Source organism: Schistocerca cancellata, chromosome 3 (assembly GCF_023864275.1).
Source record: "Schistocerca cancellata isolate TAMUIC-IGC-003103 chromosome 3, iqSchCanc2.1, whole genome shotgun sequence".
NCBI classification, from domain to species: Eukaryota; Metazoa; Arthropoda; class Insecta; order Orthoptera; family Acrididae; genus Schistocerca; species Schistocerca cancellata.
The window spans coordinates 37,338,474-37,362,799 of NC_064628.1; the positions used below are offsets into that span (position 1 = coordinate 37,338,474).

A 24,326-nucleotide genomic window follows, 5' to 3' on the forward strand; every position below is an offset into this window, starting at 1 on the left:
TCCCATTCATGCTGTCGTTGCGCGTCAACATGCCACACGGGCAGCCATGTGGTCGTCCGTCAGCATTCGTGGCACCCACCTGGATGACACTTTTCGCATTTTCAGGTCGTCATGCAGGATTGTGTGCACAGAACCCACAGAAATGCCAACTTTGGAGGCGATCTGTTCAACAGTCATTCGGCGATCCCCCAAAACAATTCTCTCCACTTTCTCGATCATGTCATCACACCGGCTTGTGCGAGCCCGAGGTTGTTTCGGTTTGTTGTCACACGATGTTATGCCTTCATTAAACTGTCGCACCCACGAACACACTTTCGACACATCCATAACTCCATCACCACATGTCTCCTTCAACTGTCGATGAATTTCAATTGGTTTCACACCACGCAAATTCAGAAAACGAATGATTGCACGCTGTTCAAGTAAGGAAAGCATCGCCATTTTAAGTATTTAAAACAGTTCTCATTCTCGCCGCTGGCGGTAAAATTCCATCTGCCGTATGGTGCTGCCATATCTGGGACGTATTGACAATGAACGCGGCCTCATTTTAAAACAATGCGCATGTTTCTATCTCTTTCCAGTCCGGGGAAAAAAAATCGGAGGCCTTAGAACTTGAATGCACCTCGTAGTTCCCCATTCAGGGAGGAAAGAGGGACATGTAGGCTCCACTCATCCTGATGACTGTGTGGCCTCCTCTCCTTTCTGAGTCTCCCCAATCTATTCCTCTTTCCTCCCTAAGGAAATTACTAACAGTTCTAAAAGCTAGGATGCATGTCTACTGGCAGCAGTTATAATTTCACCTTCTGAAGTTACATACTGGCCAGTCGCTCTGTCTACTTGTGATTTCATTAAATATACCTTCACATATTCTGTCATCCTTGTAGGATATTCGAAGAGAAAAATTAAGCAATAAGAAGAGTTCTACATACCAAAATTACACACATATTTGCTTTCAGTAAGCAAGGTAAAACAAAAGGGCCATTCAATTGCTGTTGTATTAATGATATGGTGGATATTTCTTTTTTGTCACACCATCTCTATAAGGACTGAACAAATTAGATTGACTATTGAACCAATGAGGTGAAGTCATGTACGCAATATTTTGAGATGAGTCTTTCCTATCACACATGGGGGTGCAAACTTTTACACTACGATGCAATTAAAGTTCTATGTAAAAAATTGGTCAATGGTTCATGTATAAAGAATCTACTAACAACCACTGTGAAACAGATTTATACGTCAAGCATTCCTCACTTATATCCCAGTTTGCACCCCTCGATCTACGAGAACCTTTGAACCTGTTCATGTACAAGATTTCTCAGATTAGTTGATTCTGACATGTATAAGATAGTGGATACAACATCAATCAAAAAACATAATAAAGATATCACAAACCATTCATAGTTTTATAAAGAATATTTAGGAGTAAAGGAGGCCATTCACTCAGTAACAGAGGTGTAATGTCATCAAGAGGTGTGGTTTTGCATGTGTATTTGTACTCTAGTTTGTCAAAGGATTTATTCCAAAAGCTAGCAAAGTTTTCATTCTCTTTTGTGTGCATCTCTTGACAACTCAATGCCTCTGCTGTTCAGTGAGTGGTCTCCTTTACTCCTAAATATTTACACACTGCCAGAACTTTCATGTATATTCAAACTTTTATAAAAAGTTCACTGAAAACTGAACTGGAAAGGGAATTCATTTTTTAATCACTGACAGCAGAAATGAGCTTGTAAATCTGAATTCAAATAATTTCCTGAAAGAACAAAGAGTCAGTCATCATCACAATATCTCATAATGGAGAACAAACTGTTGTAGCCCTGTGTTATAGACAGGCTCATTGTTGGAAAGCGAGATGCCCATTCTTTGAAGCTAATGTATCGACAAAGTTCTGGAGAGAAGCAACTTCTGTATGGTGGATCTCCTCAACAGCTCACCTAAGACTCTGCACAAGTTGATGTGTGACGACACAAAATCAGGAAAGAAGAAAGATCTTCGACATCTAAGATTATTAGGTAGTAGAATACAAATCCACAGGGTCAAGTAGACACAAATGCGACAAGAAAAGCACTGTATGTACACTTCCAAGACATTATGGAGAAAATGGAATATATCAATTATCTGAAGCTCTCTTCTGAGAGATTAACAAAAATAAAGGTGTTACTCTGAATGTGGAAGCAGTTTGTAGCAGCCAAGCAAAGTCAAACAGTTCTGATCATTCACAACAACAAGATCAAAAGGCATAACAAATCTGATAATTTGAAACATAATCCTAAATATTTATTTTCTTCATGGTTAAAAAGGAGGCTGAAATAACAGAAAAAGGGTTGGAAGAGGTTGAATCAGAATCAGAGATGAATGGAAAAAATAATAATTGACAAGTCACAACCTTAAATGAGGGTAGCATTTGCTCACTGTGAAGATACGTAAACCTAAAAAGATCAATGAACTTGATTCCCGTTATTCTTGAAATTTGCCTCATTCAGATTACTCAATGCTGCAGAAAGTCTTACCACTGTAAGATAATGACAAATGACTGTAGGCAATAAAAGAAGAATTGTAGGTGGAAAGAGAAAACTGAATGTGTTTCCTCACTTCAGACAGAAAAAAATCTGTGTCCAATGGATTTTTCAAAACCAAGAAAAATTTACAAGTGTGCTTGTGTGATCATCTTCAAAGGATGTGCACAAATAAAAGTGTTAGATTCTGGTGTTAATGACACACAAGAGATTAAATACAATTCACTTAGATATCTGTTCAGACTAATTTCACAGTTTAATTCAAATACTCATCATAGCAAGTTACTTAGGTGGAGAAATTTAAGTAAAATTTCAAAAAGGAACAAGTTCTGTAATGCACCCCATGTTTTACTTCAATGATGTGACCACCAGCCCAGAAGGCTATGTGTTGAACCACTGATTTGCTTCTACATAAGCAAATGGAGACAAAAAGCTGATACATATTATTTACATCAATTTGGATTGTCTGATCTGACGAGATGTAATGAAATAATCAAAATTAGATGTAAATATCTCTGAAGAGAGGCTAAGTCAAAACAACTAGCCAAGTAACAAAATTAGTTAATGCAGAGCACCAAGCACCTAAAATATTTAAGTATTTAACTGCATCATTAACTCACACACTATAATCTAACATGCAATGTTTCAAACTATGTAGAGTAGCAGTTTAACATCATTAGATAATATGAAATGGATGGCTTATTTATTATTTAAAAGTTAATTACAGAACCATAGTTATTTATATGCACATACTGTATTTTCACTTCCAAGCCTCTCATCCATTTTCATTTCAGAAAATTGGATATCACTCGGCTCAGCACGCAAAGATATCATTTTCAGGGTATCTCCCTCATTGTTGCTGATAGATAATGAGCGATCTTCAGATCCTAAAGCCAAAAGTCCTTCTGCACTCCATGATCCACAGCTGATGCGTTTATTGTGCTTGCCTAAAATTGGCACCCTTCTGTAAATTTAGTAAGACACAAATGTTAATAGCAATATTTAAGTCCATTTGACTCCAGCCATGCAGAATCATCATTATTCTGGCAGATAAAAGTTCCCCCACATTCTCTAGTCACAAACTGCAAATGTAACTACAGGTGTTACACAATTTAAACCCACAGTGGGCAGGACTGCGCTGTTCTAGATCATATTAAAGAGCAATCATGAGGACAAAATACAAAATTAAATGTAAGTATGATCTGCATGTGACCAAATCCAGAGATTAACACCCCACCATAAAGTCTAAAAGAGGATCATTCACCATGAACAGCTTCCATGAGCAACAGATTAGAAGTAAATTGAAGAATGAGATTTTCACTCTGCAGCGGAGTGTGCGCTGATATGAAACTTCCTGGCAGATTAAAACTGTGTGCCGGATCGAGACTCGAACTCGGGACCTTTGCCTTTCGCGGGCAAGTCCTCTACCAACACATGTGGTAGAGCACTTGCCCGTGAAAGGCAAAGGTCCCAAGTTCAAGTCTCGGTGTGGCACAGAGTTTTAATCTGCCAGGAAATATTTAGAAGTAAATTGTTGCATCGACTCACTTAAATTTAAAAATGTTTGGAGAGAGAGGAAAAGGCTCTCTAGACAGTAATCCTTTAGCACTGCACTGGGGAAATGTGATGATGTTTTAAGAAAGCACAACATAAAGTAGGTTTTTCAATCTTCCTTGTTGAACAGGCCCCTTGGGTTTTCTTAGAGCAAATTATACATGTAAAAAGGTTGAGTTCTATGGTATTCCCTGAAGTTACAGCTTGACATACATACATCACACCATCTGCTCCATGAAATATTATTGCAGTGAACATAACCAACACACTGATTTACAATGGAGAAGCAAGTCTGTGGTTGCAGAGCACTGAATACATTAGTCATCATACGGATTGTGACAAAATGAAGATTTTGGCCTTTAATTCAAACTATTGGGACAATGTTCTAACGGAATTCAGTTGAGAGTAACATGGTGCCTGACCTCATAAACATGAATGGCTACTTCTTTTATTTGAATTACGAGTATGGATAGTTATCTCCACGTTAAAATAACAGAGGGAATACGTGGGCCCAACTCATTCCTCAATAGGTTGCCATAATAAAATCTTTGATTGAGACAATTCCCTATTTCTTTCTGCTTGCTTTCTTTTAGTGCCTACATGGACGTAAGTCCCACCCACCATGGAGTATCAGCAGTCCCTCTTGTAATTTGTACCTTGAGGACAACAGGTGTTTGTCTGCCAAACTTTTGGCAATCTTTCAGGATTCTGATAGGGTGTATTCCCCGAGATTTTCAGAAAGATATATTAACTATTTCTGTATGCACCATTACAGTCCATTTGGGAGAACTGCAGCCCTATGAAGAACCTGTCACAACAGGAAGGAGCTTACAGCAGGGCCAATATTGGATGCAAATGTAAATGGTTATGAAGTAAATATTTCAACATGTGCTAAAAATTATTTGTGGCTAGTCTCTGATGTTGTTGTTGTTGTGGTCTTCAGTCCTGAGACTGGTTTGATGCAGCTCTCCATGCTACTCTATCCTGTGCAAGCTTCTTCATCTCCCAGTACCTACTGCAACCTACATCCTTCTGAATCTGCTTAGTGTATTCAACTCTTGGTCTCCCCCTACGATTTTTATCCTCCACGCTGCCCTCCAGTACTGAATTGGTAATCACTTGATGCCTCAGAACATATCCTACCAACCGATCCCTTCTTCTGGTCAAGTTCTGCCACAAACTTCTCTTCTCCCCAATCCTATTCAGTACTTCATTAGTTATGTGATCAACCCATCTAATCTTCAGCATTCTTCTGTAGCACCACATTTCGAAAGCTTCTATTCTCTTCTTGTCCAAACTATTTACCGTCCATGTTTCACTTCCACACATGGCTATACTCCATACAAATACTTTCAGAAATGACTTCCTGACACTTAAATCTATACTCGATGTTAACAAATTTCTCTTCTTCAGAAACGCTTTCCTTGCCATTGCCGATCTACATTTTATATCCTCTCTACTTCGACAATCATCAGTTATTTTGCTCCCCAAATAGCAAAACTCCTTTACTACTTTAAGTGTCTCATTTCCTAATCTAATTCCCTCTGCATCACCCGACTTAATTTGACTACATTCCATTATCCTTGTTTTGCTTTTGTTGATGTTCATCTTATATCCTCCTTTCAAGACACTGTCGATTCCATTCAACTGTTCTTCCAAGTCCTTTGCTGTCTCTGACAGAATTATAATGTCATCGGCGAACCTCCAAGTTTCTATTTCTTCTCCATGGATTTTAATACTTAATCCGAATTTTTCTTTTGTTTCCTTTACTGCTTGCTCAATATACAGATTGAATAACATTGGGGAGAGGCTACAACCCTGTCTCACTCCCTTCCCAACCACTGCTTCCCTTCATATCCCCGACTCTTATAACTGCCATCTGGTTTCTGTACAAATTGTAAATAGCCTTTCGCTCCCTGTATTTTACCCCTGCCACCTTTAGAACTTGAAAGAGAGTATTCCAGTCAACATTGTCAAAAGCTTTCTCTAAGTCTACAAATGCTAGAAACGTAGGTTTGCCTTTCCTTGATCTAGCTTGTAAGATAAGTCGTAGGGTCAGTATTGCCTCACGTGTTCCAATATTTCTACGGAATCCAAACTGATCTTCCCCAAGGTCGGCTTCTACTAGCTTTTCCATTCATCTGTAAAGAATTCGTGTTAGTATTTTGCAACTGTGGCTTATTAAACTGATTGTTCGGTAATTTTCACATCTGTCAACACCTGCTTTCTTTGGGATTGGAATATTATATTCTTCTTGAAGTCTGAGGGTATTTCGCCTGTTTCATACATCTTGCTCACCAGATGGTAGAGTTTTGCCAGGACTGGCTCTCCCAAGGCCGTCAGTAGTTCCAATGGAATGTTGTCTACTCCGGGGGCCTTGTTTCGACTCAGGTCTTTCAGTGCTCTGTCAAACTCTTCACACAGTATCGTATCTCCCATTTCGTCTTCATCTACATCCTCTTCCATTTCCATAATATTGTCCTCAAGTACATCACCCTTGTATAGACCCTCTACATACTCCGTCCACCTTTCTGCTTTCCCTTCTTTGCTTAGAACTGGGTTTCCATCTGAGCCCTTGATGTTCATACAAGTGGTTCTCTTATCTCCAAAGGTCTCTTTAATTTTCCTGTAGGCAGTATCTATCTTACCCCTAGTGAGATAAGCCTCTACATCCTTACATTTGTCCTCTAGCCATCCCTGCTTGGCCATTTTGCACTTCCTGTCGATCTCATTTTTGAGACGTTTGTATTCCTTTTTGCTTGCTTCATTTACTGCATTTTTATATTTTCTCCTTTCATCAATTAAATTCAATATTTCTTCTGTTACCTAAGAATTTCTACTTGCCCTCGTCTTTTTACCTACTTGGTCCTCTGCTGCCTTTACTACTTCATCCCTCAAAGCTACCCATTCTTCTTCTACTGTATTTCTTTCCCCCATTCCTGTCAATTGTTCCCTTATGCTCTCCCTGAAACTCTGCACAACCTCTGGTTCTTTCAGTTTATCCAGGTCCCATCTCCTTAAATTCCCACCTTTTTGCAATTTCTTCAGTTTTAATCTACAGGTCATAACCAATAGATTGTGGTCAGAGTCAACATCTGCCCTTGGAAATGTCTTACAATTTAAAACCTGGTTCCTAAATCTCTGTCTTACCATTATATAATCTATCTGATACCTTTTAGTATCTCCAGGGTTCTTCCATGTATACAACCTTCTATTGTGATTCTTAAACCATGTGTTAGCTATGATGAAGTTGTGCTCTGTGCAAAATTCTACCAGGCGGCTTCCTCTTTTATTTCTTAGCCCCAATCCATATTCACCTACTATGTTTCCTTCTCTCCCTATTCCTACACTCGAATTCCAGTCACCCATGACTATTAAATTTTCGTCTCCCTTCACTATCTGAATAATTTCTTTTATTTCATCATACATTTCTTCAATTTCTTTGTCATCTGCAGAGCTAGTTGGCATATAAACTTGTACTACCATAGTAGGTGTGGGCTTCGTATCTATCTTGGCCACAATAATGCGTTCACTATGCTGTTTGTAGTAGCTTACCCGCATTCCTATTTTCCTATTCATTATTAAACCTACTCCTGCATTACCCCTATTTGACTTTGTGTTTATAACCCTGTAGTCACCTGACCAGAAGTCTTGTTCCTCCTGCCACCGAACTTCACTAATTCCCACTATTTCTAAATTTAACCTATCCATTTCCCTTTTTAAATTTTCTAACCTACCTGCCCGATTAAGGGATCTGACATTCCACGCTCCGATCCGTAGAATGCCAGTTTTCTTTCTCCTGATAACGACGTCCTCTTGAGTAGTCCCCGCCCGGAGATCTGAATGGGGGACTATTTTATCTCCAAAATATTTTACCCAAGAGGACGCCATCATCATTTAATCATACAGTAAAGCTGCATGCCCTCGGGAAAAATTACGGCCGTAGTTTCCCCTTGCTTTCAGCCGTTCGCAGTACCAGCACAGCAAGGCCGTTTTGGTTATTGTTACAAGGCCAGATCAGTCAATCATCCAGACTGTTGCCCCTGCAACTACTGAAAAGGCTGCTGCCCCTCTTCAGGAACCACACGTTTGTTTGGCCTCTCAGCAGATACCCCTCCGTTGTGGTTGTACCTACGGTACGGCTATCTGTATCGCTGAGGCACGCAAGCCTCCCCCACCAACGGCAAGGTTCATGGGGGGGGGGGGGGGGGGGGGGGGGGGGGGGAGTCTCTGATAGGAAAATACAAACAGGGCTATCAAGAAGTTAGATAAGCACTGTATCATCATTAGTTGTTGGTGTGGTTTGATGCAGCCCTCCCTGCTACAGACAGCTTCTGTGCATATTCCTGCACACTGTCGTACACTGATAGAGGGGCAATTGATTTTTATTCATCCTATATGGCAGTTGTAGCATTCTTTTGGGAAAGCTTCTTCCACCACCATCAGAGCTACTCATTTTTCAGTTTACAGACATACTATACTTCCCCAGTTTTCTTGTGTGAGTAGACAAAGTAACTTCACTGAGCTTGTGTTTATATACTGGAATTATTTTCAATTTATTAAGTGAAAAGTTATTAGTGAATTTTATTGCAAAATAAGTTCCCATAAACAAAGGCGAGAATTACAAGTGTGATGTCAGTGAGCTATGTAGTGCCATTGGGAAGGATATTGGATTGATAAATGTGGCACTATGCTGCTACCATTCACAGCATATTGTAAAGCCATGTAACCATATTGTAATCATTTGGTGGTGACTAGTAGACTGCATAAATCTCTACCATTCAGAAATTGCTTGTAATTGTAGAGTGGGCTGCATTGAGTAGAGTCACTTACCACAAATTCACAGTATATATTTCAAGGTGGGTGTGCATATGTCTGATGAGATGGGACTGATCATGTTTTAAGTCCAGAACAGTAATATGCTTTAATGCATTCCTTGACTTTTGTTGAAATATCTTGTTCCATACAACATAGGTGACCAACTTCTGTTGCATATGGAGTTAATTTAAGCCTCCGGGCCTCTTCAGATGTCAGAAGAGCTGAGGCTGGGATAATGGATTTGATACCCCTTATACTGCAAAAAGCATTCCAGCCACTGATAGTGGAAACAGTAAAATAGACGTTCTTGAATATGTACTGACAGTATGTTACACTTTGAACAGGCTCTTCAGTGTGACTGACTGTTGACAGCTCCACTGATTAGCTTGTTTACATATCAGCTCACTTAATAAATGCAAATAAATACTCACTTAATAAAGTGGAAATAAATCCACTATATAAAGATGAGCTCAACGAAGTTGTTTAGTCTACTCATATAAGAGAATGCAATAAAAATACTGGGGAGGTGTCATTTGTATGTAAAATGAAAAACAGGCAGCACTCATGGTGGGGGAAGTTGCCTTTCCTGGAAGAAAGCTACAACTGCAATACAGGATGACTAAGAATCAATTCCTCCTCTAGCAGAGTAGAACAGTGTGCAGAGATTTATGTAGAGTCTGTACACAGATATTTCTTGCATTAGTATTATTATTAATTCATATCTGTATTCCATGTAGTATTGTTAACACACTTTATGAAAAATACGCCCCCTCCCATCATACTGTGTCACCAGTGTTTCATAATGCACACTTTGGGAAAGTCAGTAAACTTTGTGAAACACACTCTAATTACATCTTGTGACATAGTAGAGTAGACAGAGTGGGAAAATGCCTACTTCCTTTTCAGTTTGAAGACCTATGAAGGAGAGAACTTCATGATCACAATCTAGTGACCTACCATCCCTTACGCACAGAGAAAGCATTTCGCAACCAAGATAGGCACAAAGTCGATACTCACCACAATAGGACAATTTTATAAGGCAGCTAGTTCTCCTGATGATCAATAGCTTGAAAGAATGTATGAAAAGATAAAAGAAATTATTCATTAATTGCGGTGGGTGGCTGGACTTTTATAGTGGGAAAACAGAGAGGAGAAATAGTAGGATGATATGGACTAGGATAAACAAATGAAAGAAGAATCCACTTGGAAGAATTTTGCACAGATCATAATTTAATCATTGCTAATAATTGGTTTAAGAAACATGAACGAAGACCGTATATCTGGTAGAGGCCTAGTGACAATGAAAGGTTTCGGACTGATTAAACATTGGCAAGACAGATTTTACAGTGTAAGACAATTTCCAGGAGCAGTTGTGCACTCTGACCATAATTCATCAGATATGAACTTTAGACTGAAACTGAAGAAACTGCAAGAAGGTTAGAAATTAAGGACATGGAACCCGGATAAGTTGAAAGAACCAAAAGATGTTGAATGTTTCAAAGGAAGCATTAGGCAGCATTAGACTGAAAGTATGGTTAAGGAACAGAAATAAGACAAAATGGATGGCCTTGAAAGATGAAATAGTGAAAGCAGCAGTTGTTCAAATAGGCAAAAAGAGAAGGCCCTGAAGAGACCTTTGGATAATGCATGAAATACTGCATCTAACTGATGAAAGAAAAAAATATAAAAATATAGCAAAAAAATCAGGCAAAAAGGGAATACAGACTCTCAAAAAATAAGATTGACAGGAAGAGTAAACTGGCAAAGCAGGAACAGCTAGACAAGAAATTCAAGGCTGTAATAGTGTGCATAACTAGGGGAAAGATAGATACCACATATTGGAAACTTAAAGAGCCCTTTGGAGATAAGAGAAGGAGCTGTATGAATATCAAAATCCAATATTAATTGTATGAGGGAAAGATTAAAGATGCAAGGAATGTGTAGTGGATCTGTACAAGGGTAATTAACTGCAAGAAAGGGAAGAGTAAGTAGACGAAGATGAGATGGGAGATGTGGTATGGTGAGAAAAATTTGACTGTGCTCTAAAAGATCTGAGTCGAAACAAGGCTCTTGGAGTAGATGATATTCCCTCAGAACTACTTGTATCCTTGGGAGAGCCAACCATGACACCTGGCATGCAAAGAGGTATGAGACAGGGAATGTACCCTCAGCATTAAAGACAAACAAAATAATTCCAATTCCAAAGAAAGTGGGTACTGACTGGTGTGAATATTACCGAACTACCAGTTTTATAACTTCTTGGTTGCAAACTACTAACACAAATTATTTACTGAAAAATAGAAAAACAAATAGAAGCCGATCTCAGGAATGATCAGTTTGGTTTTGGAGAAATGCAGTAACACATAAAGCAGTACTGAGCCCATGACATGTCTTCAAAGATAGGTTAAAGGAAGGCAAAGCTATGTTCATAGCATTTGTAGAGTTACAGAAAGCTTTTGACAATGTTGTCTCGAATACACTCTTTGACATTCTGGAGGTACCATGGGTAAAATTCTTAGCATAAAAGATTATACATAATCTGTACAGAAACCAGATGTCAGTTATAAGACTAGGACATTAAAGGGAAGCAGTGATTAAGAAAGGACTGAGAGGGTTGTAGCAGATCCCCGACATCATTCAGTCTGTACATTGAGCAAGCAAATGAAACCAAAGAAAAATTTTGGAGAAGCAATCAAAGTTCAGGGAGAAGAAATAAGAACTCTGAGGTTTGCCGATAACACTGTAATGCTATCACAGATAGAAAGGACTTGGAAGAACAGTTGAACAGAATGGACAGCATCTTGACGGGAAGATGTAAGATGGAACATCGATAGAAGTAAAACAAGGGTAATGGAATATGGTCAAATTAAATCAGGCTAAGGTGAGAGAAATAGATTAGGAAATGAGACACTAGTGTAGTAGATGTATTTTGCTATTTGGGTAGTAGAATAACTGATGATGGATGGTTTATCTGTCCATAATAACGTTTACAGACATGGACATAGTTTGTTTATAAACATATGAACATTAATAACAGTTTACAAATAAAGATAAATTATACAAAACAAGATTCAAAATCCTTGATGGAGTTCAAACATTTAGCATTTAACAGTTGCTTTAATTTTGTCTTAAATATGTTTCCATTTAACAGTTTTATATTATTTGACAGTCTGGTATAAAAACATCTTCCAGCAGGAATTGGACTACGATCTGTTGCTCTTTTATTACTACATTTGATGTGGTATCCTGTCCTTTTCTTGTATTATAATTATGGATTTCACTATTGATATACTATACTCCATATTTTCTTTTACAGAGTATAGTCCTGAGAACATACAATGGATACACTGTTAGTATGTTATACATAATGAGGTATTCTCTATAGGACTGACATTTACTAGTATAAGCTGTTATCCTAATTGCTCTTTTGTAGGCTCTGAAAGCCCTATCCATGTATACCATTGGTGCCCCAACCCAAATCTCAAGGTGGGACTGTATGATTCCAAAATAGATTTGTCTTAAGACAGGTGGTACTTTTATGCCAGAAAGGCATTTTAGCGGGAGAGTTTTTTTACACATATAGCTGATGTGCTCCTTCCATATAAGATGTCAATCTACTATAATATCCAGGAATTTATGTTTACCAATTGTTCTAACTGATAACTCTGGCTCAGTATCCACTTGTCTTGATTTATAATTTAGAAGAAACTACATCAGAATTGTTTTGTCCTTATCTAGTGCCAATTTGTTTTTGGTGAGATAGTCTGTGATGAGGCTAAAGTTCTCTGTATTATTTTGCACTGCTAATTGTTTTGTAGAGCCCCAGCTGATGAATGAGGTATCATCACCATAACTTATGGGGTTTGAATTTTGTGGAATTATTATATCATTGAGTATACAATAAACAAAAAAATTCTGATAATCCTCCCATGAGGGATTCCACAGTTAAGAATTTTATAAGATGAGTTTACTGTTTGTGTATGTCCCCTAGTTGTATGATACAGCTTAACACATTGTCTCCTGTCAGCAAGGTAGGATCTTAACGAACCTAACGCCACTCCTTTGACTCCATAAGTTTCTATTTTATATAGAAGAATAGAATGATTCACAGTCAAAGACCTTGGACGGTCCAAAAAGGTGCCATTAGCTTTGTTTCCATTATCAAGTTTATAAAACACCAATTTAAAAAATGTAGCTTCAGCTGTTGTTGTAGACTTGCCCTTACTGAAACCATGCTGAGAACTTTTTAGCAGATCATACTGATAGAAAAATGATTCAAGTTGATCAAGGAGTAGCCTTTCCAACAACTTACTAAGTACTGATGTTATTGAAAAAAGCCTATAATTTTGTGTATCAGTAGTTATCCCCTTTTTGTGCACCAGTCTTTTTTCAGTGACTTTTAACAAGTCAGAAAATGACCCCTGACTGAAAGAGCTGCTTATTAAATGTTCCAATGGCTTTATTAATTCTTTACTGCATTCTCTCAGAAATTTGGCTGGCACTAGATGTATTTGCTTTTAAGTTGGAAATGGTTTTCACGATTTTCAATTCTGTAACACACCTCAGGAAGACTCAATTACTGACATTACTGGGATTTAGCAATTGTGGTAAGTCATCCCTACTTCTCTTACTAAATTGGCCTGTAAATGTCTCTCATACTTCCTGTGGGTCACTCACCTATTTTTCATTGCCTCTTATAATTATGTTATTGCACACTCTACTGTTGCTTCCCCTGCTTTGCTTGTTTACTATACTACACACTGTTTTGCAAACACTGCTGGATTGCCTCATCTGTTTCGCATACATTTGTGCTTTTAATGTCTTAATTGTTTCCCTGTAGGTTTTTCAAAAGGCTTTGTATTTAGATTGGAAGTATTACAGTTTGGTGTCTCTAAAAAAAAATACATTAATCCTTCAATATCTTCTTTTAATATTAACACATTAGGGGGAAGTTTAAGATTCTTGGAACTGTCAGTTTTCCTTCGTTTCTTTACCACTGGGCATGCTTCATTAAGACAATGGGTTAATGTTGTATAAAATTTGTCCCATTTTTATTAATATCTTCTGTTTCATATAGACCTACATGATTCCAATTTGTGTGTGTCAGGGTTTCCTTCTATGTATGGTAGTCTAACTTTCTTTTAAAGGTAAAAAGTCCCCATAAGATACAATTTCTTTGTCTGTATGAAGCTATAGGACTCATGCACTATGATCTGAAATGTGGCTCTCAATGTTTCTAACTACAATGTCTTCCTTGCTTAAGTTTATAATAATGTGGTCAATACATGTCTGAGAGTCACGTTATTCTTATTGGTGTTGAATTCACAAGCATGCAGTGGCAGCTGCTGCGTAAGAGCACAAAAGCATGTGAACACCCTAACTTTCGACACCTTGCGCATTTATTGGTTATTTTTCTTTGAATGCTGTTAAATGTAACATAGATGCTGCAATCTGAAAGATACGGGACTTACATCTACTGTACTACAGCTCCTCTAGACTCCATGAAACCTGGCATCAGGTTAGTGACCACAGCTACAGCTGTGTCCGTTTTAAGGAGCTTCTGCGCAAGCGCAACTTGCGTGACATAATTGCCTTACAGACACACATACATATGGATTTGATAAACACCGTGCACGGTTCACGATGTGCACAGCTAGCCCCGGCCACTCAACTGGAAGTTTACGTCAGTGCACATTGCGGCAGTTTTTTATCCCCGTTCACTTGGCATAAATCCTGCTAGATGATAGCACACTCCTCAGATATGCTAATTCAGTCACTACATACTGTAGTAAAATTAGATTGGACATCCATATATGTTGAAGTGATATTGACAATAAACGTATTTTATGGGTTTCTGAGTTAGTTATAGTACGAGGTAGCATCAAAAAGTTTCTAGCCTAGCAAATAAAGAATTGCAGAAATTTAATAATACCAATTCACTTTTCAGTTTAATACTCATGTACACCAATACACTTCTGGGCATGCTCAGATACCTTCTACAAATAATTCAAATAAAAGTCTTTGATTTCAAGTCCAACCAAGCATTCACAGCATCAATTGCTGCATCATCATTCTTTAAGGGCTGTTTTCAGGTTTGGGAAAGGAAAAAAGTCTGATGGAGCCACTTCTGGAGAATACAGTGGATGATGTAACACTTCAAACCTGCAGTCACATGGAGTTTCTATTGTTGCAAGAGCTTTGTGTGATGGTGCGTTGTCCTGATGCAAAAGAACTCGTGCACTAATTTTCCATGCCTTTTTTTCTCTCTCTTCCCTTAAATAGTGCAGGAGGGTGCAATAGTATGATGCATGTATAGTTATGGCTTTTTGCAAGTGATTCACCATAATTACCCCTTCTGCATCCCAGAAGACCGACGCCATCACCTTATCGGCTGATTTTTGCACCCGGAATTTTTTTGGGGTAGAGGATGAAGGATCTTTCCATTGTTGTGACTGCTGTTTCATCCTCTGTCACATACCTTGCAAGAAAGCTGTCTTCATACTCTTCAAATTGGCAGATGATTTCTTCACGACACTACACATGCTCCCGTCTCTGATCTGCACTCAAGATTTTCGGGACACACCGAGATCAAACTTACCGTGTTACCAAAATATCCACTACAATGTCATGAGTACACCCATGGGAGATTCCAAATGTGGTTTCAATGTGCTGCAATGTTGTTCAATGGTCCTGCAAAATCATATATCATGAATTGCAGTCACTGTTTCATCAGTGGCAGCAATGACAGGCCTTCCGCTCCTTGGCGCATCTTCCACACTCATTCTTCCACGTTTGAAGTCGGACACCCAGTTTTTCACTGTTGCCTAAGACAGAGCACTGTCCTTAAGTGTATTCTGCATGTCCCCTGCAATTTCCTTGGGCATCATTCCTTTCAAATGAAGATATTCAATCACAGCATTGTTCTTTATTCTCCCGATATTCGCCATTTTGCTTACACTATGGTATACAACACAACCTGGTGGCAAAATTAATGAAGCTGGAGCTGCGAAATTTGATCTGCATACCAACAAAGGGTCACCATAAAAGTAAATTGTGTTGTTTGTGCGAGACATTATGATAACTCTCTTGGGCTAAAAACTTTTCTACCGCCCCAGTATATTAAGTTACGAATTTTATCAAACAGTGCCACTCAGAATCATAAGGGCCTAACACACATCAGCATCAATTTGAGATTGTAGCATTTATTCATGCTTCTGAAATCTGTTAATCTTATGGTGAGTCAGGTTTATCTGTGCTGTAGACCCACAATGTATACATGAAAATTCATGAAAAGCTATTATGACTGGTTTCTCTGATATTCATTTTAAATGTTGGAATGGCGGTAGTATGCTTTAGGCCCTTATGGATCTCAGCACATCATTTGCATTCTAGTCAAGTGGCCATGCTGGCAGACTTCACTACTTTTGTTTTATCATTTCCACAAATGACACTTTGTGTTTGGAGTTGGCTGTTTACTGTTCGGAAATCAGCTTTCATAAGCAGTGTAACTGTAAACAATGTTGCATCTATTTTTAAATGCTAACAGACAAGTAAAGCTGTGAGGACGGGTCATGAGGAATGCTTGGGTAGCTCTGTCGGTAGAGCACTTTCTGCAAAAGGGAAAAGTCTCGAGTTCGAGTATCAGTCCAGCACACAGCTTTAATCTGCCATGGAATTTCATATCAGTGCACATTCCACTGCAGAGTGAAAATCTCATTATGGGAACAGAAAAGTAAATTACCAGGAAAAGCTAGCCGCAAAAAGAATAGAGCCTCCGAAAACAGATCCTTTGATTGGGAGACTGAGGAAATCAAATGAGCGTGCCTACAAGCGAACATTTAAAAAGGGTGTGTTCAGTTAGCACAAGTTGCTGTGTGGGGGCAGCATAAGAATATCTAATTTTCCACCCACCCGGAAGTAAATTCGTGAACTGATACATCTGTTAACGATTTTGTATGTTTGTCCAAAAAAATGGAAAAGCACAAAAACTCCCACTTATAAAAAAATGCAAAATTGACAGTTGTGAAAGCTTATACATTATTTTGTTACTACCCTAAACTTTACTTAAATATGAAGAAAACAATAAAATTCCACAAAAAACTCTTTCTTTTGTCGTTACAGGCCTTTTATCAGACCACACAAAACATTCATGACTACTTGTTCTTCCTGTTCTTCCAGTACTCCTTCATTCGTTCACTAAAGGCTCTCTTTCTTTCTTCCGTCCACTTTGGCCTTTGGGCTTTAGGTGTTGTTTTCTCTGACATCACTTCCTACTTGTACACCTTGTGTCTATAGACCCCTTTGTCCATGATGTCCACTGAATCTATCTGAGCTCCTTCCAGATCAATTCTGACTTGTGTCATCCAAGGTGTAGTGGCCTTGGGTCTCTGGATGTACCTGAGGATTCTGTTAGTGAGTCTGAGTCTGTGAGGGTCTGCTTATGTGTCCCCAAAATTTTAGTCACCTCTTTCTAATGTCCACTATGATGTTGGAGAACTTCTCTGTGGTGTCCCTGGAGTGAAGCCTATATCCATCGTCCCTGAGTTTCGGTCCAATAATTTTCCTAATGATTTTTCTTTCCTGTGTGAGAATGTTCTCAAGGTCAGCCTTTGTGAGTAACATCAGGGTCTCACTGGCGTATAGCACCTCAGGTTTGATTACAGTGTTGTAGTGACAAATTTTGGTGCAGGTGGACAGACATTTCTTGTTATAAATACCCTGTGTTTTGTATAAGGCTCTCTTCATTTTCAATAACCTAGTGTTCTGGGCAATTTTCTCCTTTCCTGTCGGTTCGAGCACTTCACCTAGGTACTTAAAAGTGTGTGACCCTGTTGATCTTGCCATACTTTGTGTTCAAATTTGGAATGTTTAATTTCATGCAGAAGAACTCAGTTTTCTGAAAGGAAATCTGTAGCCCTACTTTTTCTGTGCACTCTTTGAGTGCTCCTGTCTATCTGATTGCTGCAGTTTCATTATCTGTTAGTAGTGCCAAATCGTCTGCAAAGGCTAGACAGCCAATCTCCACCTTGTCCTTGGGTTGTCCAAGTCGCACTGGCTTCGAATGGCCTTGTATTTGCACCTCTTTCTCCCATTCCTTGATTACCTTATCCAGCACTAGGTTGAAGAGGAGTGGTGAGATTCCATCACCATGGCGAACACCTGTCCTGATCTCAAGGGGTTCAGAGATTTCCCCTTGAACTTCGCCTTAGGAGTCATGTCTGTCAATGTCTCTCTGGTCAGTCGCAGTGTCTTGCCATCCAAACCTTGTTCATGTAGAATGTTGAACAATTACTGGCAGTCGATGGAGACATATGCCTTCTTGTAGTCAACAAAGGTGCATACAACTGGACTGTTCCTGAGGGCTTTGATTTTCAGGGTAGTCTTCAGATTGAAGATTTGTTCTGCATGGGAGCGACCAGGGTGGAAGTCCACCTGGTACTCGCCGATCTTATGTTCCAGTTGGTTACGTGTTCTTTGGAGCAGGCACGCTGAGAGTACCTTGTATGTGACTTGTATTAGTGAGATGCTCCTGTAATTGCTCACATCTGTGGGGTGACCCTTTTTGTGCTGGGGGGGGGGGGGGGGGGATCAGTGCTCATTTCCAGTCATCTGGCAACTTTTCTGATGTCCATATGTCTGTGATGATCTGTGAGAGTTCTCCAAGTGACTTTGGTCCAAGGTTTTTCAGTAGTTCGCCCACTATGCCATCTTCACTAGATTTCCTGTTGTTTTTGAGGCTGAGGATGTGCTTGTGTCGGGGATAGTGAGTCTGTGCGTCTGTCTGTTGGTTCTTCATCTGGGAATCTCTCTGTGGGTTCTGGGCAATTGAGAAGTTCTGAGAAGTACTGTGCCAGCACCTTGCAGTTCTCCTTATCCGTCAGTGCCAATTTTCCGTCATTACTTTTAAAGCAGAGGTTCGGTGGTGTGTATCCTCAGATGTGCCCGGCAGATGTCCTATATAAGTCCCTTGCATTGTAGTTGCGGGAGTTGTCTATAGAGTCTAGCTGTTCCTTCAGGTATTTCCTCTTGGATTTTCTAATAATTTTTGCTGTTGTCTTTCATGTTTCGTTGAACACCTGAAAATTTTCTGGGGACTTGTTACTGTTGTATTTCTGGTATGCCAATTTCCTGGTGACGAGTGCATTCTCAGAATCAGTGTGCCACCTGGGACGCTTGGTATTCTTCTTCAGAGGAATGAGGGCTTGTGCTTTTTTTTTTTTTTTTTTTGGCCTGTCATTTGTATGTTCTTTTTCCCAAGCCTCTTTCACTCCAGAGTCAGCAATCTTTTCGTGTCAAATTTCAGTAGGGGAGTTTTCTCACAGAAAATTCTCTTGGGGGAGAGCTTGACTTTGAAGCGTGTTAAGTGATGGTCGGAGTCAATGTTGGCTCTCCTGCATACCTGTATGTTGTTATTGTTATTGTTATTATTATTATTATTTTCTTTCCTTTCTCAGACCTTAGGTCTGGTTAAAAATGGAAAGTGACATGGACCTTCATCAAGCGTGACTTCCTTTTAACTGTACGGTATATGTTATATTGCATTTAGGAACTTTCGGGTGATTGAACATGTATCAATAATTACGGATTTCTGTAGTTGTATATATAAATTTGGATGTAGCTGTATTGCATTGATGTGCTGGTGGATATTGTGTGGTACGACTCCTGTAGTTGATAGTATAATTGGTATAATGTCAACTTTATCCTAATGCCACATGTCCTTGACTTCCTCAGCCAGTTGGATGTATTTTTCAATTTTTTCTCCTGTTTTCTTCTGTATATTTGTTGTATTGGGTATGGATATTTCGATTAATTGTGTTAATTTCTTCTTTTTATTGGTGAGTATGATGTCAGGTTTGTTATGTGGTGTTGTTTTATCTGTTATAATGGTTCTGTTCCAGTATAATTTGTATTCGTCATTCTCCAGTACATTTTGTGGTGCTTACTTGTATGAGGGAACGTGTTGTTTTATTAGTTTATGTTTTATGGCAAGTTGTTGATGTATTATTTTTGCTACATTGTCATGTCTTCTGGGGTATTCTGTATTTGCTAGTATTGTACATCCACTTGTGATGTGATCTACTGTTTCTATTTGTTGTTTGCAAAGTCTGCATTTATCTGTTATATTATTATTATTATTATTATTATATTATTATTATTATTATTATTATTACTGTTGTTATTATAACTGTCAGTGGTTGTAGTTGTATAAACTTGTTGACATAACTGTTATACAGCAGATGCTACTAATTTTTATCTGAATCTAACACCCAGAACGCATACTCATGAGCTGCCACTGCATAGCTGTAATTATAGGATTGTAACATAAATATATATTTAAGGTAATTTATACTACCAGTTAAGGAGTCAATGTTCGCATCGCCTACTATCATAGACTGTTTTTTACGAGATGAAGGTTTATCAACAAGTTCCTCTAAATGGCAAAAGAATTCTTCTATGTTACTGTTAGGGGATCTGTGCAGGCTAGTTATTATTAAACTGCTATTTCCGAGCTTTATTATTATTGCAACTATTTCAAAAACCATCTCACATGCAAATTTATCTACCCAGTCAATTTTTTGACACTGGACATTATTTTTGACACAAATGCCAACACCATCACCTTTATGTTGTTTCCTACAGTTCACACTGACAGTTGTATAATTACTTCAGTTAATGCTATACATTTCTTCAGTTTTGCACCCTAGCTCATTCACAAGATAAATATGAGGGCTACTACCAGTTAGAAATTCATCAATTTGTTCAATTCTGTTGGTAAAACATTGCATGTTTTGAGATATTATTTTGAATATACTGTCATTTATGATATTATTGTCAAGTTCTTTGCCTTTGTGTGTGCATAGTGAAGGTTGTTTTACACTAAAAAAGTTTCTGTAGGGCTACTTTCACTTATGAACAAACTGTTTTTATATATAAGGTTTTTCAGTTCGATCCTTTCTTTTATTATTTGATTTAATTTTTTGCACAAAAAACATTTACCTACATAATTCAACTGCAATCTGTGGTTAGTGTGTTGACCTTTATCCAGCTGTCCTATATCTAGAATTGAACAATTTCCATAGTTTGAACATAGTGACTTAATTCTAATATTTGTTTTTCTTATATCCTTGTTTACACACAAGTTACAGGTCAGATCAAGCCAATGCGGGGCAGTAGCAACTATTGTGTTTTTCTGCTTATTTTCTTCAAGGAAATTCTTCAGAGGTTTGAAGGTCAGAAACTCTTGACAGGAAAAGCATTTCTGAAGAAGAGAAATTTGTTAATGTTGTTTATAAATTTAAGTGTTAGGAAGACTTTCCTAAAGATATTTGTCTGGAGTGTAGCCCTGAATGAAAGTGAACATGGATAAGCAGTTCAGAGGAGAAGAAAGTCATGTACCTAATGAGGATGTACTGAATGGAATTGGGACAAAAAGAAATTTGCAGCATAACTTGACTGTAAGAAGGGATCAGTTGATAGGACACATTCTGCGACATCAATCAATGATCAGTTATCAGTTAGTATTGGAGGGAAGTGTGTGTGTTTGGGGGAGGGGATAAAAATTGTAAATGGAGACCAAAAGAGAAATACAGTAAGCAGGCTCAATGCATGTAGTTATTTGGAGATGATGAGGCTCGTACAGGAACATGGAGAGCTGCATCACACCCATCTTCAGACTGAAGACCACAACAACAGCAGCACATAATTCAGGATGAATGTCACGAACAATTATAAGAAACAACAATGCCCTGTGCATTCCTTTCTCTTACAAAATAAATGAAGGAAAAGGGCCTGGCAGACTAGCATTAAAATAAAATGCTGTGATGTGACCACTTACTCTCCATGTTATGCAGTCTTCACTATCAATACAGAAGTGAATATCATGATGGACACTGTTCCCTTTTTGCTAACAATGATAGTGCAGGTACTGGAGAGAGGGAGAACTCATCATTACTTAAAAGACCACTGTATGGTATAATTACTGTGTATAAATCATAAATGCAACTGTGTTCACAGTAAAAACTTGACTCCTTTTTTGTTTTTCATGAAAAGCATCTACAATACTAAAACGGCCGTACAAAACACAATTACATATTTCACGTGACTAAAGCTGAAGTTAACCTGATAGACTTGGATAACAGTATCTATTGCTACAACATACAAATCAATCCTTACCACACAGAATTAAAATGTACATATTTGATGATGGTGGTGTGATGACTACAAGTCAGTCATAGCTTACACAGGTACAGTAGTGACATCTGGTGAGTGTATATATAACAAAAAGTGTGTGGATAGTACAATCTCATTAAGTTCTACAGATGGCACAAATTTAATGTTGGGTGAATGCTGTGGCCAACTAAGTTTAAAAAAGGATGTATTGTGTTCTTTGGAGCATTCCTGCAGATAGTACCTGCAGTAATCAAGTGCAGTGACATATCTCAAGTTGAACAAAGTTTGGGGTATGAAATCAGGCTATTATTAATTCTTGTTCAGAAATTCTGGATGAAAACAATACAACAGTTCTCATAGCAGATTGGTAACTAAGAGTAAATACATGCTTTTCATTTCTTCAGACACCATTCCCCAGTGTGAAATTCACAGTGTATAGGTCACATTAACATGGTAGCAGCACACTACAAATAAACTTTTTCCTAATAAAAATAAATGCCAAAAAGATGAAACAGTGAATATGCTGCATACAAAACACATAGAACTGCCTTATACAAGTCTACACTTACTACAAATCAGAAAAACTGTTGCAAACAAATACTTGATAAAATTGTCTGAATGCTGCTTCTAGAGGTCTTTTATGACATTCTATCTGGAATGGATGACTTTCTTACAGTGTTACCTCACTCTCATGGACTGTACCACAGTCTTCTAAAATGCAGTATCTTGTTTTTCACATCAGTGGCAGGCGCCAAAATACCAAACAAAATTGACTCAATGCAAAATTCTTCTGAAAGTACGGGAAGACAGAATCAGAATGCATAAGTTGTCTAGGCAGAAGCACTCATCTCAGTTGATCAGACATCTGCCAGCCATATTACCACTGAATCACAAAGAGACTGACACTGGCCAAATCCTCAACACTGTCATAATGCCATGCATGTTTAACAAAAATATAATGCTCAATGAGTAGATTTATTCAGCTGAAGAAGACAACTATACTGTCACTATTCCACAAATTGTCCTTCTACCATGCTTATAGTTTGCCATACATATTATTTAAAACATCAGCATACAATTTTTAGATTTTTGTACTTTATAGTAATACAATATCGAAAAAGCTGCTATGCAGGCCTGTTTGTAGATAAATTTCTTCTCGTAGTTCTTCATAATTGTGGCTATTTTTGAAGAAAAATTGAAATGTAAGAAAGAAAAATTAAGAATATCCCCAGTCACTTCTCACTTTTGTGAGCAATCTAACTCTATGGTTTGCAGAGTAATCTTAATTTGGCAGAGTTGTTGTTGTTGTTGTTGTGGTCTTCAGTCCTGAGACTGGTTTGAAGCAGCTCTCCATGCTACTCTATCCTGTGCAAGCCTCTTCATCTCCCAGTACCTACCGCAACCTACATCCTTCTGAATCTTCTTAGTGTATTCATCTCTTGGTCTGCCTCTGCGATTTTTACCCTCCACGCTGCCCTCCAATACTAAATTGGTGATCCCTTGATGCCTCAGAACATGTCCTACCAACCGATCCCTTCTTCTAGTCAAGTTGTGCCACAAACTTCTCTTCACCCCAATCCTATTCAATACTTCCTCATTAGTTATGTGATTCACCTATCTAATCTTCAGCATTCTTCTGTAGCACCACATTTCAAAAGCTTCTATTCTCTTCTTGTCCAAACTATTTATCATCCATGTTTCACTTCCATACATGGCTACACTCCATACAAATACTTTCAGAAATAACTTCCGGACACTTAAATCTATACTCGATGTTAACAAATTTCTCTTCTTCAGAAACGCTTTCCTTGCCATTGCCAGTCTACATTTTATATCCCGTCTACTTCGACCATCATCAGTTATTTTGCTCCCCAAATAGCAAAACTCCTTTACTACTTTCAGTGTCTCATTTCCTAATCTAATTCCCTCAGCATCGCCTGACTTAATTAGACTACATTCCATTATCCTCGTTTTGCTTTTGTTGATGTTCATCTTATATCCTCCTTTCAAGACACTATCCATTCCATTCAACTGCTCTTCCAAGTCCTTTGCTGTCTCTGACAGAATTACAATGTCATCGGAAAACCTCCAAATTCTTATTTCTTCTCCATGGATTTTAATACCTACTCTGAATTATTCTTTTGTTTCCTTCACTGCTTGCTCAATATACACATTGAATAACATCGGGGATAGGCTACAGACCTGTCTCATTCCCTTCCCAACCACTGCTTCCCTTTCATGCCCCTCGATTCTCATAACTGCCATCTG

General features: G+C 38.4%; 1 protein-coding gene across 2 annotated transcripts in view; it reads right to left on the reverse strand.

Annotated features, from left to right (window-relative positions):
• LOC126176861 (WD repeat-containing protein 19) overlaps positions 1–24,326 on the reverse strand; it is a 355,977-nt gene that overhangs the window by 270,066 nt on the left and 61,585 nt on the right. For both annotated transcript variants that reach the window (XM_049924048.1, XM_049924049.1), the window contains exon 4: positions 3,270–3,480. In XM_049924048.1, coding sequence (XP_049780005.1) covers positions 3,270–3,480 — 211 coding nt within the window. The remainder of the gene's footprint in view (positions 1–3,269; positions 3,481–24,326) is intronic.